The sequence below is a fragment of the Vulpes vulpes genome, chromosome X (assembly GCF_048418805.1).
Source record: "Vulpes vulpes isolate BD-2025 chromosome X, VulVul3, whole genome shotgun sequence".
Lineage (NCBI taxonomy): Eukaryota > Metazoa > Chordata > Mammalia > Carnivora > Canidae > Vulpes > Vulpes vulpes.
In genome coordinates, this window is record NC_132796.1 from 120,597,179 (window position 1) to 120,611,107 (window position 13,929).

The following is a 13,929-nucleotide window of genomic DNA, read 5'->3' on the forward strand; positions in this document are numbered from 1 at the left end:
CGGCGCAGGCGGGCGCGGGAGAGCTCCGCGTCGCCTCGCGTCACCTCGCGTCACCCTGCCCCGCCTGCTTCCCAGACCCGCGTCCCGCCCCTGCGCGCAGGCGCGGGGCCGCCCTTCGGGTCCGCCCTTTTCCGAGATTTGAATTTTCCCCAGCAGATACAGAGGCAAGTACCCGGATGGTGATCCCTGGCCTTTTCGCGCCAATACTGTAAGTTGTCGCAGCCGCCTGGAGAGGTGGGTGCCCGCGCGGATCCCGCGGGCCAGGCCGTGCGGGACGCCTCCGTGCGCTGTCACCCCCGGGCCGCCTGCGGGCGGCCTGCGCCCGGGTCTCGGAGCTTGCGGGCGCACCCCCGGCTTTCTTCCACTTTTGCTCAGCTCTATTGTAGCTTTTTTTACACCAACTGCTAATGAAAATGTGGCCTTTCCCGCAATTACCACCGTAGGCTTCAAAGTAGAGCGTGTTAGCCTTGTGACTTTGTTACCAGTGCAAGTGACACATCCTTGAGTGCTGCGGGCGCGCTGAAGATAACCAAAGTAGCAAGATCTACCCCGAGGGCAGCGGAGCTACTTGGCAAAGGCTGTAGTTACTCTTCTTCCGAGATGCTCTCCCGGCGCATATGTTACATAGTCACGTTCAAAGACATTTTTGGGTTCTTTTTGTTTCTTTTTTGTTTTTTTTTAAGCATTTTATTTATTTATTCATGAGAGACACACACAGAGACAGAGGCAGAGACACAGCAGAGGGAGAAGCAGGCTCCCTGCAGGGAGCCCACGCAGGACCCCATCCCGGGGTCTCCAGGATCACGCCCTGAGCCAAAGGCATTCGCTCAACCACTGAGCCACCCAGATGTCCCTCAAAGACATTTTTCTATCACCTTTCCGCATACTAAGTTTATGGTGTACTTGTTTTTATGTATTTGGAAGGATTTCTTTGACAAAGGCCAAAGATACCTGGGACTGCCAAAGGACAAGAGCCCTCTCCTATAAATAGCTGTGCCACCAACTGCCCTAAATGACTTTGGGCATCCACCTCACCTCTGTGGCCCCAAGGCCCTCCCCCATAAAATAAGGAAGGCAAGCAGCTGGTTTCCAAGGGTCTTGCCCGAATTCAGCTATTTGCTCCCTAGAGTTCAGGGATCACTGCAGTTGCTCCAGGCTTCTTAGATATCCAGGTGGCCCAGATTGGCCTCACCCACTAGGGGTGCCACACATTACACCCTTCGGGCTGCCATCCCCTCATGTGCAGGAAGGGGACACGACTTGCTATTGTCATAAACACTACAGGAAAGAAGCCACCACTGTGATGGGTGACAGTGACTCCTGCTTAAATGCATATAGCTGCAGGAATCAGGGGACTCTTTTTTTAAGATTTGTTTATTTATTTATGATAGACCTAGAGAGAGAGAGGCAGAGACACAGGAGGAGGGAGAAGCAGGCTCCATGCCAGGAGCTGGATGCAGGACTCGATCCCGGGACTCCATGATCATGCCCTGGGCCAAAGGCAGGCACCAAACCGCTGCGCCACCCAGGGATCCCAGGAATCAGGAGACTCTAAGGAACCCCTGAGCCAGGAGATTGTCATGCTTTGCAGGACTTCCCCCAAAACTTCCCCCAAAACTTCAAGCCAATGCTCTTGAGCCTTTGGCCTTCGTGTGCCAGGTGCCGAGGAAATCTGTGAAGAACTTGTATTGTCACATAACAAGCATCATGGCACTTCAGGTAGACGGAGGAGCTAGGTCAGAAAGTACCCAGACTGGTCTTCTTGGTGAACTTGGCGAGTTGGTTTCATAACATGTCACTCTCAGCTTGCACAAGGGCTCAGGTGGACTCTGCCCCGCAGCCAGAGAGAGGACTCACTCTCCACGCCCTTCCTGCCCTCCTTCTCTATCAAGTTGACAGTGTTTGACTCCTGTCCCCGGCTCCCATCCATACTGGCTGGCAGACAGGAGGTCCCAAAGGCCCGGCACTTCATGCCACAGAGCCAGACCCCAGATACGTGCAGGTAAGGTGTCCCAGCTGGAGCCAGGGGCTCAATGGGGAAGCCAAGTTCAAGGTGTTAGCCAGCCCGAGGCAGGAGGGAATGACGACTGCAGAGTCTCATCCTAGCTGACGGACAGCCTGGGCCTAGGGAGCTTTCAGGGCTCCCTGGGCATGGTACTTTGATGTGTGGCCAAGAGATTGGGGTGTGCTCGTGCATGGCGTGGAGAGCCAGCCACTGAACCGTGTTGAGCGGGACCTGGCACGAACCCGTCGGAGGTACTTGAGGACGATACTGGGGGCTGTTGTGCGCAGACCACGATGGCAGTGGCCAGCCTGGAAATGGGAACCCCAGGGCAGGGGCAGCCCCCTGGACCTGGAAACTCCTTAGAGAGGGGGTTGGGGGAGGTGTGTGACAGTGCCACAAGCTGCGATGGAGGCTTATGGTCAGTGAGATGCAGAGTCGAGGTTAGGGCTTTAGTTCACTGGTGGAAATGCGGGGCCTTGTGGCCCTCCTCCACAGTGGACCCCCAAGGCAGGATGGGAACGGCCGTGGGAGGCGCAGCCGCTCCCTCCCCAGAGAATATAGGGGGATGCCCAGGGCCCACGTGGGAAGTGAAATGGTAATGTGCCAGTGGAAGCTTCTATTGGATTGGACTGGAGTTGAGCAGGTGTCCGCTGAGCGCCAGGGAAGCAGAGCAGAGGCAGAGCCCGCCCTGCCCTTTCCAGGCCTAAGTGGCAGGAGGGGACATGGGCATTGTAATGCCTCCAAAATAGACACTGCTCTGTGGTCTTCACGTCTGAGAACTGACTTAATCCACACGATGACTCCACTGGGAGGCACTGGCGGCATCGCCGTCGTCCGGGTGTGCAAACTGAGGCCCAGACCAGTTGAGGCCCGAGGGCACATGATCCGTAGGTGGGGGGAGCCGGAGTTTGAGCGCCGCAGTCCCTCTCATCCCCACCTGGCACCACCTTGGCTTCTGAGCCAATTTCAGAGCATTGGACCTTTTCTCTCTACGACGGTGACACATTTCTCGGCCACTAGGCCAACTCACACCACAGCTGGTCCCAAAGCAGTTGACAGCGAATGATAAGTGCACACCGCTTTCACACCTTCTGCTTCTGTGGCTGCAGGAAATGGAAGGTTCTGTCGTGGGCCAAGGAAAGAAGGTGATTTGGGACAGTGTGGCACCTCAGGGGAGGGCAGGAGGGCTGGCCGAGGTGGCAGGCCTGGGGACCAGCTGCCTGCGCTGCCTGGCCTCGCACCTGAGAAGCAGAGGGGTGATGCCCGTCCTCTGCCTGCCGCTGAGGCGGGAAAGCCCGTTCTGCAGTGTAACGACAAACCTAGGAGAGGTCTGAGTCTCTAAAAGCAGTGGCTCTAAGGGGACTAGTACAACGAGCAGGCTGGCAGGGGAGAGAGGCATGAAGCCCCTAGGGGACAGGCGATTCTAGAAGCTTCCAGAAGCCACAAGTAAGAAGGTGAACGCGCTGTGGGTATCGCTTCACTCTTGCGTCTGTTTTCTTCTGGTGAAAACTGTTGGCGGCTCCTGAGGCCGAGGGGTGGGGAGATGGGGCCTGTCTTTAGGATGGTTTGCTCTCTAACCACACTCTTTGTAACCACAGAGGAAAAAGGCAGCGCGCGCTTCCACTCTTGCCAGCCAATCAGCAGGACCACGACGTCTCTCTCGCGGCAAGGCCGCGGCATCTGCATCGGAAATCACGGGGACGTCTTCCTGCCGGAGAAGCTGGCTCAGCGGGGAGCGGCGGGGCGGCCGGGGCGCCTTTCGCAGCAGCGGTTTCTCGCAGCTCTGAACCGCAGTGGTGGCCGCCTCGAGCCATACCCGGGGTTGCACATGCAGCCCGAGTCCAGGCAGGCCCTCTTGCATGTCGCTGTGGCCAGCTGCCTGTGCACGGCCACCGTCTACGCCGGGGTGTTCGACGGCATCTTCATTCAAGTGGGCTACGAGCACTATGCCGAAGCACCGGTGGCCAGCCTCCCCGCCTTCCTGGCCATGCCCTTCAACTCCCTCATTAACGTGGCCTACGTCCTCCTGGGGATGTACTGGCTACGGAGACGTGCCAGGGCCCCGGGGCGCGCCGTGGAGGTGTGGAGGGCTCGTTACCTGAAGGACGTCTTTGCCAGCATGGCCCTGGTCTACGGCCCGGTTCAGTGGCTGCGGATCGCGACGCAGCTGCACCACGCCGCCGTGCTTGACCAGTGGCTCACCCTGCCCATCTTCGCATGGCCGGTGGCCTGGTGCCTCTCCCTCGACAGGGGTTGGGAGCCCTGGTTGCTCCTTGCCATCGAGTGTCTCTCTCTGGGCAGTTACGGCCTCGCCTTGCTGCACCCCTATGGCTTTGAGGTCGCGCTGGGCGCCCACATCATAGCTGTCGTGGGCCAGGCCCTGCGTACTCACAGGCGCTATGGCAGTGCCTCCTCAGGAACCTCTTTGGCTCTGGGCACGCTCTCCTGCTTGGGCTTCGTGGTCCTCAAGCTGTGTGACCATCAGCTCGCGCGCTGGTACCTCTTCCAGCGGCTCACGGGCCATTTCTGGTCCAAAGTCTGTGACGTGCTCCAGTTCCACTTTGCATTTTTGTTTCTGACAAATTTAAACACTGGCCAAAGACTTTCTCCTGAGGGGAAGGTGCACTAAAGTGTGGAGAGGAAAACCTAAAGAAGAAAAACAAAAGAAAGAAGAAGAAGGAGGAGAAGGAGGAGGAGGAGGAGGAGGGAGGAGGAGGAGGAGGAGGAAGGAGGAGGAGGAAGGAGGAGGAGGAAGGAGGAGGAGGAGGAAGGAGGAGGAGGAGGAAGGAGGAGGAGGAGGAAGGAGGAGGAGGAGGAGGAAGGAGGAGGAGGAGGAAGAGGAGGAGGAGGAGGAAGAGGAGGAGGAGGAGGAAGGAGAAGGAGAAGGAAAAGAAGAAGAAGAAGAAAAGGGGCACCCAGTTATCGGGCTCCCTGCGTGGAGCCTGCTTCTCCCTCTGCCTGTGTCTCGGCCCCTCTCTGTGTCTCTCATGAATAAATAAAATAAAAATTCTTAAAAAAAAAAAAAGACATGAGGCTTACATGAAAGACTGTCCCTCCCCTCGAAGTTACGGGCTTCGATATTTAGGGGTGAAATGTTATTTTGTGGGCAACTTACTTTCAAAGAGCTAAAGCAGGTATCTAAGTGCAGGGGATGTGGGGGGCATTGCACTAATCTTGTAACTTTTCTGTAGTTTGACATTTTTTCAAAATAAAATGTTGGGGGCAAATGGCCCCCAAGAAATCTATCGCCGTCACAGCTGGAGAGAAATGGTGACCCGCAATAGCTCCAGGCTGTAGGTCACGCACGTGGGCTGCTGACCACTATGCAGGGTAGCTTCTGGCCCGCATGCCAGGCCAGGCAGTGGGGATGCCAGCGGGCGTCCCCAGAGGCGAGTGGGTTCAGGGAGACCGAGTCACATCAGACACGTGGTGAGCAGACTGATGGGGAAATCAACAGTGCGACTGCCAAGCTGACAGCAGGTCACACCGAAGCCACACCACGCCAGCTCCTTTGTGGGGCACGGCACGGTGGGTCTAGATGAAGGAAACACAAATGTCAAAAGTTGAATGCTCAACTGAGGGGCGCCTGGGTGGCTCAGGGGGTTCAGTGTCTACCTTCAGCTCGGGTCATGGTCTCAGGGCCCTGGGATTGAGTCCTGCCTCGGGCTCCCTGCTCAGTGGGGAGCCTGCTTCTGCCTCTGCCTGCCGCTCCCCCTCTCTCGCTCTCTCTTGCTCTCTCTTGCTCTCTCTCTGTCAAATGGATAAATAAAAATCTTTAAAAGAATAAAAGTTTAGGGGCAGCCCAGGTGGCTCAGCGGTTTGGCGCCGCCTTCAGCCCAGGGCGTGATCCTGGAGACCCGGGATCGAGTCCCACGTCGGGCTCCCTGCATGGAGCCTGCTTCTCCCTCTGCCTGTGTCTCTGCCTCTCTCTCTGGGTCTCTCATGAATAAATAAATAAAATCTTAAAAAAATAAAAGAATAAAAATTTCAAGAATGAGTTCTCAACGGAACGTCGCCCCCAGAGCCAGGGGGTGGCTGAGATGTTCTTAGCGACAAGGGTCACTGAAGCGTCGTGTGTCTGTTTCCATTGGAGAGAGACCAGAGCATGGTCTGAGCAAGCCCTGCCTCCCTGTCACCCCAGGTCCTTAGGGTTTTTTTTTTTTTTAAGATTTTATTTATTTATTCACGAGAGACACACACACACAGAGAGAGAGAGAGAGAGAGAGAGAGAGACCCAGGCAGAGGGAGAAGCAGGCTCCATGCAGGGAGCCCGATGCGGGACTCGATCCCGGGTTTTCAGGATCATGCCCTGGGCCAAAGGCAGATGCTAAACCGCTGAGCCCCCTGGGGATCCCCAACCCCAGGCCCTTAGGATCCATGGTGTCCGGATGGCGTCTTGAAACCCCCCGCCGTGCTTGCCATGCAGGTGACAATATTTGAAGCAGCGAGCGCAGGGGTGATGCCATGGCTGAAGACATGCTGAGGATCTCTGCCCTCTACAGACCCCTGGGGGCCACCCGCCCCGTGTTCCTTCTTCCCGCGTGTTACTATGCCCCTTACACGCTCTTTCCATCCCGTCTTCAGAAGGGCATCTGGTTTGGGGGATCCCTGGGTGCCTCAGCGGTTTAGCGCCTGCCTTTGGCCCAGGGTGTGATCCTGGAGACGAGGGATCGAGTCCCACGTCGGGCTCCCTGCGTGGGGCCTGCTTCTCCCTCTGCTTCTCTCTCTCTCTCTCTCTCTCATGAATAAATAAATAAAACCTTAAAAAATATGTATCCTTTAAAAAAAAGTTTGGAAGACAAAGGCGGAGGTAAGGAGGACGCCGTCTGTGCCCAGTGGCATCTCAGGACGGGCTGCCCACATGCACCTGCTCCGTGTCCCCCGAGGCCCCTCCCCCTGGAGCCTGCAGGTTGGCCCGCAGACCGTTGCCATGAGCGTTGAGAAGCTTTTGGGACTGGACGTCCTGCCCCACCCGAGCACCTCTCAAGGGGGGTGGGGAGTGAACCAAGCCTCACCTGAGGAACCCCGCGGGGGAGGGCCCGTGAGCCTCGCCTCCGCTTGGGCGGCAGCCAAGCAGCGTCTGCCCGGCCCACGAAGCCTGGGCGCATGGCGTGGCCCGGCTCAGGGTGTGGGGCCCGGGGGCGAGGCATGCTAGTGGGTGAGGAGCAGGGCGGCATTTGCTCGGGGAAGCAGCTCTGAAGGCTCCGCATATATCAGAAGAGGAAAAGAGGGGATCCCTGGGGGGCTCAGCGGTTTGGCACCTGCCTTGGGCCCAGGGCATGATCCCAGAGTTCCGGGATCGAGTCCCGCGTTGGGCTCCCTGCATGGGGCCTGCTTTTCCCTCTGCCTGGGTCTCTGCCTCTCTCTCTCTCTCTCTCTCTCTCTCTCTGTCTATAGTGAATGAATAAATAAAACCTTAAAAAAAAAAAAAAGAAGAGGAAAGGGCTATGGGTGTCTGTAGGGAGGCCACCCTGAACTCAGCGAGGCCGGCGGGATCGAGGGGAAGACTCACCCGCTTGGGGGACTCAGCTAGGGATGAGGATGGGGGTGCGGGCAGAGGGCCCCAGGGTCTTACACGGGGTGGGCTCTCCACCTAGTAGCTGGAGATTCCCCCCTTGGGCTGTTTCTGTCGCAGCCACTGTCTGCCTCATCGAGGAGTAGGTCCCCTGAGGGCGGCTGGGGTTCCGCCCGGCCTTGTTCATTGAGCAATGACTTTTCATTCGACTTCATTTCATTTTTTACCAATACTGAATAAATAAGCTTGAGAACCTTCTGGTTTTCATTCCACCCCTGTGTCAGGCTGGGTCCCCACAGGAAACAGGTGGCATGCTCAGATTAGGGTGACTCAGGACGGTTTCATGGAGAAGTATGCACGCCGCTGTGGGGGTGGGGGAGCGCCGGGGCCCGGGGAGCCCCTGGGCAGGGTGGACGGCACCCGAAGTGTACACTGCAGTGGACGGCACACGGGGCGGGGGCGAGACCTCCCGAAGGCCAGACGCTCCGTCCTCCCATCTCCCATCCGGGGTTGGCAGATAAAGTGCAGCTCCACGAAGGACGCGTGTCCCAAATACCACCAGACGGACTTATACTAAGAAACTGTTGCATTAAAAAAAAAAAAAGAAAAGAAAAGAAAAAGAAACTGTTCCGTTGTTTATCTTAAATTCGGATTTAGGGCAGCCTGGGCGGATCAGCAGTTTAGCGCCGCCTTCGGCCCAGGGCGTGATCCTGGGGACCCGGGATCGAGTCCCACATTGGGCTCCCTGCGTGGAGCCTGCTTCTCCCCCTGCCTGGGTCTCTGCCTCTCTCTCTCTCTGTGTCTCTCTTGGATAAATAAATAAAATCTTTAAAATAAATAAATAAATTCAGATTTAACTGGGTGCACTCAAAAAAGACACTTGTATTTGCTCAATCAGCTAACCCAACCGAACCCGGAGGCCCAGAACCTTCTGTTCCTCAGAGTGTGGCCAACATGGGCCACGCAGCTTCCTGCATCCCCTCCGGGCCTGACCGCCCCAACCCAGCCCCTGGGCTCGAGGGTGCGAGCAACGTTGGAGGCGCTAGAGGAAGAAGGCTGGTGGCGGTGCCACCCCCGCCCGTCCCCACCCCGTCCCCCACCCCCTCTGGGCCCTGCGGCGCTTTCATGTCCTCCCCGCCCCGTGTGCTCGCTTCTCCGTCTTACCACCGCCCGCCCCCGCCCGACAAGCCCGAGAAGCCCGTGGGCACCAGCGGGGCCCCCTCCCTGCTTTGGGCCGGAGCGGTTCAGAGGTCCCTAAGCTGGGAGGGATCTGCAGAGCCCTCAGGCCCAACCCCCCCCCGCCCCCCCGCGTTTCAGAGAAACGGAAACTCTAGAAGTTGAACTTGGCCGACAGTTGCACCAGAAACCCCGCATCCCACCCCTGCCCGGGGTCCTGCCCGCTGCGCCCCCACCTGTCCCTGGCGCCGCGGCCTCGCCCTCCCAGCCCACAGCCCGGGCACTTGCCCCCCAGTGAAAGTAGTTGGGGTGCTTTTGCTGACCGTGGAGGTAACACGGGCTCGCTGGGGTGAGGTTGTGTGTTGGGAGGGGACTAGCCCCCTGAGAGGCCTGTCAGGATTCCAGGGGCCCTGCCACGGGGCCGCGCGCCCCTGCACCTGTGTGCTGGGTGCGGATGCTGCCCCAGGCCCCTTCGGGCTTGAGTGACGGTGTCGGTGGCCAGGGCTGCTCCGGGCGCCTTCCCCCACGTCGTGCCCCCACGCAGGGCCCTGGCTCCGTCCCCGCTCAGCGCGTGTCAGCCGTGTGGCTGGAGGCAGCCAGGGCTCAGGCCTCTGTTGGAAGTTTGGGTCTGTTCCTCCTCATTATTGATCTTTATTTTCTTCTTTTTTTAAAGATTTTTTTATTTATTTATTCATTAGAATACACAGGAGAGAGAGAGAGAGAGGCAGAGACCCAGGCAGAGGCAGAAGCAGGCTCCACACACGGAGCCCGACGCGGGACTCGATCCCGGGTCTCCAGGATCAGGCCCTGATCTTTTTTCTTCCTGATTTGTAGGAACTCTGTTTTATATTATAAACATCAACCGTTGGGATCCCTGGGTGGCGCAGCGGTTTGGCGCCTGCCTTTGGCCCAGGGCGCGATCCTGGAGACCCGGGATCGAATCCCACGTCGGGCTCCCAGTGCATGGAGCCTGCTTCTCCCTCTGCCTGTGTCTCTGCCTCTCTCTCTCTCTATGTGACTATCATAAATAAATAAAAAAAATTAAAAAAAAAATAAAATAAACATCAACCGTTCACCTGGCGTGCAGATGATGAATATGTTTTCTTGATCATCTGTCTTTGGACTTTGTGGATATTTCAAAGTCACGGGGTTGGAGGTTCCCATGGCCCTCTATGTGTCCACGGCTGTGTTTCTCTAAATAGCTTTTGTTTCTGGTCTCACTTCGGGCGCTTTCCCAGGTGCCTACTGTCTACTCATCAGGCAGCTTTGTCAAATCTTAACATCTCCTATAGCTGCTTCCGATCCTTTTCAGTATAAAATCTGCCCTATAAAACCGGGAGAGGCAGGGGCGCCTGGCTGGCTCTGTTGGTGGAGTCTGCAACTCTTGATCTCAGGGTCGTGAAAGTCATCTCCCCAACGTGGGGCGTAGAGAGTACTTTCAAAAATCATTTAAAGCGGTAATCATAAATAAAAAATCCTTAAAACGGGGGCGCCTGGGTGGCTCAGCGCTTTAGCGCCTGCCTTCGGCCCAGGGCATGATCCTGGAGTCCCAGGATTGAGTCCCACATCGGGCTCCCTGTATGGAGCCTGCTTCTCCCTCTGCCTGGGTCTCTGCCTCTCTCTCTGAATAAATAAAAGAATCTTTAAAAAAAAATTTAAAAAGTACATTTAGAAATAACACCGTTCAGCTGTTCTTGTCTGCGTGACAGTTTGCCGGACGGTAGTAGTCAGCCGGCGCTCCTTGGGGTCGCGTCCCGTCGAGGGGAGGCGATCCCAAAGCTCTGTGCCCAGGTTTCCGTGGAGCCTGGGGGGACGCAGCCCTTCCAACAGGTAGAGCAGCCCCCTGTCCCGGGAGATCTCCAGCAGGTGAAACCCTAGGATGAGCGGAACCAGGCGTCTTATGAGCCCCCAAACACCAACGTGGCTGGGGCGCACCTCCCCGCCTCTGGGTGGAGGCGGGACCCCTGGTCCTGCCGGGAACCCCGTGCCCGGTGCCCAGAGGCAGTGTGCTCCCCCCACCCCCACCCCCGGCGGCCCTGGGCCCGCTGCCTTTCCGCCGGGCCGCCTGACTTCCAGGGCCGGCTCGGTTTGCGGCCCGGGCCATGGTCGCATGGCAGGTCCTTCGCCCGTGGTCGTGTTTTTCTAGTCTTTTCTTCCACTTCCTGCCCCTCGCTTTGATCTTTGCCCTCTGTTTCTCTTCAGAATCGCTGACTTCTGGTTTTACTTCTGTGTCTTCTTTCTGGGCCCCGCCTGACTTCCACCGGGGCCTCCGCCACGGCGTGTGGGCGGCCTGCGCCCCGGCCAGCTCAGCCCTCTGCCCCGACACACACGAAACCATGGGGCGCCTGGGGGGCTCCGCGGGTGAGCGTCTCCCTTCGGCCCAGGGCGTGACCCCAAGGTCCGGGGATCGAGTCCCGCGTCGGGCTCCCTGCGTGGGGCCTGCTTCTCCCTCTGCCTGGGTCTCTGCCTCTCTCTCTCTCTCTCTGTTTCTCTCATGAATAAATAACTAAAATATTTTTTTAAAAAGACACGAAACCTGACCGATTCGGTTGGAGCCCCAGCCCTGTCTTCCTGCCCCGCAGGTGACCCCCATCCAGGCTGCTCCCCACGTGCCCTGGCCCTTTTCCCGTGTCTGGGGCCGGGCGCTGGCGATGTTTGCAACTGTCTACACACGCACCGCATGGTCCACACCCCTTCTCTCGTGGGCTGCAGATGTGGACCGCCGGCAGGCTCCCCCCAGGGCTCCCGAGGTGCCCACCCAGGGGGTTCCTCCTCTGGTGCCACGTCCACGCCTCTCTTCTCACGTGCGAGCACTTCGCAAGGCCGCGCGTGACTCAGAGGAGCCAAATCCATCACCGAAGAGGTTGCTGGAATGACTGCCCCGCACAGGTCCCGCCGCTCGCCGTCCACACCCGCACGGGGTGCTGTCAGAGGCCTTACCGTGGGCCGATCTAACGCGGGGGGGCCTGGAATGTCATTTCCTTCTTGGTTGCCTCTCCCGGCTTAAAATTGAGGCTGCCTGCGTCAATGAAACCTAGCATAGGAGCCGGCAATGGCACTTCTGGGTGTCTCCCCCAAAAAAGAGAAAGTGGGGGGTTGAAGAGAGGCTTGCACACTCGTGTTCGTGCTCCACGCAGTGCAGTCCAATTCACAGAAACCAAAAGGCAGGAGCAGCCCCAGGGCCCCGGGGGCACAGGGGAATAAGCCCGATGTGGCCGGCGGTGCAATGGCGCGCCGTGCGGTCCCCCAGAGGGAGGACTTTCAGACACCTGCTACGACACGACACTCGTGAACGCAGGAGACATCCTGCTGAGCCCGAGAAGCCAGACACAAAAGGACAGATGCGCGGGAGTCTGCGTCTACGAGGTGCCCGGAGCAGTCGGATTCAGAGGGACCGGACATGGGACGGTGGGTGCACTGGGGGGGGGCGGGGGGGGCGTCCGTGTCTCGTGGGACGGGGTTTCAGTGGGGACGCCGGAAAGGTGCCGGGGCAGGGTGGCGGGGGCGGCTGCACAAAATAGGGACGCTCTTGGTGCCACCGCACCGTGCACGTGGTTAACATGGTGAATTTGAGGTCCTCGGGGTTTAACCACATTTTTATTTTAGACACAGAGTGAGCGTTGCATGGGGGAGTCGAGGAGGGGAGAGCCTCCAGCAGGCTGCACGACCGGCACGGAGCCCGACGCGGGGCTCGATCCCAGGACCCTGAGATGGTGACCTGAGCCAAAACCAGGAGCCAGACGCTCAACTGACGAGCCCCCCAGACACCCCCTAAGCACATTTAAAAAAATCAGTGTTGATTTTTGCCTTTCACGAGTGTGGGTGGGCTCTGTGAGCTCTGTGTGCCTCACCTGCCGCTCCTGTGCGGCCGCGGGCTTGCAGGCCCTTAGGCAGCGTCTACACCTGGCGAGGCGACCAGGCCATCAGCCCGGCACACGCTGCGGCACCGCTGCGGCTGCCCAGGGGCGGCAGACAGGGGTCCGGCCGGCGGAGCTAACGGCTCTGAATCAAGGGCTTGCTGTCCAGGAAGGTGAGTTACGGACATCGAGGGACCGTCAAGTTCCTGGAGGTGGGAAGTAGTCAAGGTGGGCTTTGCTCCGGGGCTTTATTTTTTTTTTAAAGATTTATTTATTTATTCATGATAGACAGAGAGAGAGAGAGGCAGAGACACAGGCAGAGGGAGAAGCAGGCCCCACGCAGGGAGCCCGACGTGAGACCCGATCCCGGGACCCCGGGGTCACGCCCTGAGCCAAAGGCAGACGCTCAACCGCTGAGCCACCCTGGTGCCCCCCATTCGCCTTTTTGAAGGGTACAGTTCAATGGCTTTTAGTATAGTCACAGGGTTGTACAACGGTCACCACTGTCTCATTCCAGAACGTTGTCACCATCCTGAAAAGAATCCCTGGGCCCATGAGTGGTCACTCCTCGTTCCCCCCCCCCCACCCGTGACACCGCTCAGCCGCGCTCTGCGCCTGTGCATTTGCCGGTCACGGACACCTGATAGGAACGGGACCGCTCAGTGTGTTCTGAGTCAGGCTCCCTTCACCCAGCGTGGGCGCGAGGTCCGTTCCTTCTGTAGCGCGTCCCTATTTCCCTGGCCGTAGGGCCCTATCGTGCCCCAGTACGTGCACAGGCCACTTCCACTTATCTGCTCGTCAGACACACTGTTTCCACCTCTTGGCTCTTAGGAGGAACGCGGCTTGAACCTTTCTGGATACATGTCTTTGAGCACAGAAGTTGTCCCTTCCCTTGGGTGTCTGGCTGCGGGTGGAAGTCCCAGCCGTCACACTGTCTCCAACAGGCGCAGCCCATTTAGCTTCCACCAGCCACCAAGGCCATTCCGTCCCGGCTTTTGTTACTATTGCTGCATTATGGCCATTCTAGTGGGTGTGAAGCTTTGAAAACACTTTCTGAGTTTTTTTTTAATTTTAAGATTTTATTTATTTATTCATGAGACATACAGAGAGAGAGGCAGAGGCACAGGCAGAGGGGAAGCAGGCTCCATGCAGGGAGCCCGACGCGGGAGTCGATCCCGGGACCCTGGGGTCACGACCTGAGCCAAAGGCAGATGCTCAACTGCTGAGCCCCCCGGGTGCCCCCCATTCTGAAATTTCCAAAGCCTCTAATCAGAACCTCCACAGTAGGCGCCCTAGCAGGGGCTGGGGGCCAGGAGTGGACACGGGAGTCCCCCAACGTCGCTTCTACCGGAGACAGCCCTCCCCTGGCCGGGTGA

At 58.2% G+C, this 13,929-nt stretch overlaps 1 protein-coding gene across 3 annotated transcripts; it reads left to right on the plus strand.

Moving 5' to 3' along the window:
• The first annotated feature begins 27 nt into the window (after nucleotides 1–27).
• TMEM187 (transmembrane protein 187) lies at nucleotides 28–4,697 on the plus strand. 3 transcript variants are annotated; one of them, XR_011998192.1, is made up of 2 exons: nucleotides 28–164; nucleotides 3,604–3,732. XR_011998192.1 is itself a non-coding variant. In XM_072743741.1 (2 exons), exon 2 carries the CDS (start codon nucleotides 3,834–3,836, stop codon nucleotides 4,632–4,634), a length of 801 nt encoding a protein of 266 aa, XP_072599842.1. In that variant the 5' UTR covers nucleotides 108–208; nucleotides 3,604–3,833; the 3' UTR covers nucleotides 4,635–4,697. The 3 variants fall into 3 exon arrangements, 1 of the variants encoding a protein (XP_072599842.1); XM_072743741.1 differs by having other exon boundaries at nucleotides 108–208; nucleotides 3,604–4,697; XR_011998191.1 differs by lacking the exon at nucleotides 28–164 and adding an exon at nucleotides 1,869–2,002 and having other exon boundaries at nucleotides 3,604–3,741.
• The last annotated feature ends 9,232 nt before the right edge of the window (nucleotides 4,698–13,929 follow it).

What these genes read in the sequence shown, in the direction of transcription:
- TMEM187 (XM_072743741.1), top strand. Translation starts at nt 3,834, where the DNA reads ATGCAGCCCGAGTCCAGGCAGGCCCTCTTGCATGTCGCTGTGGCCAGC.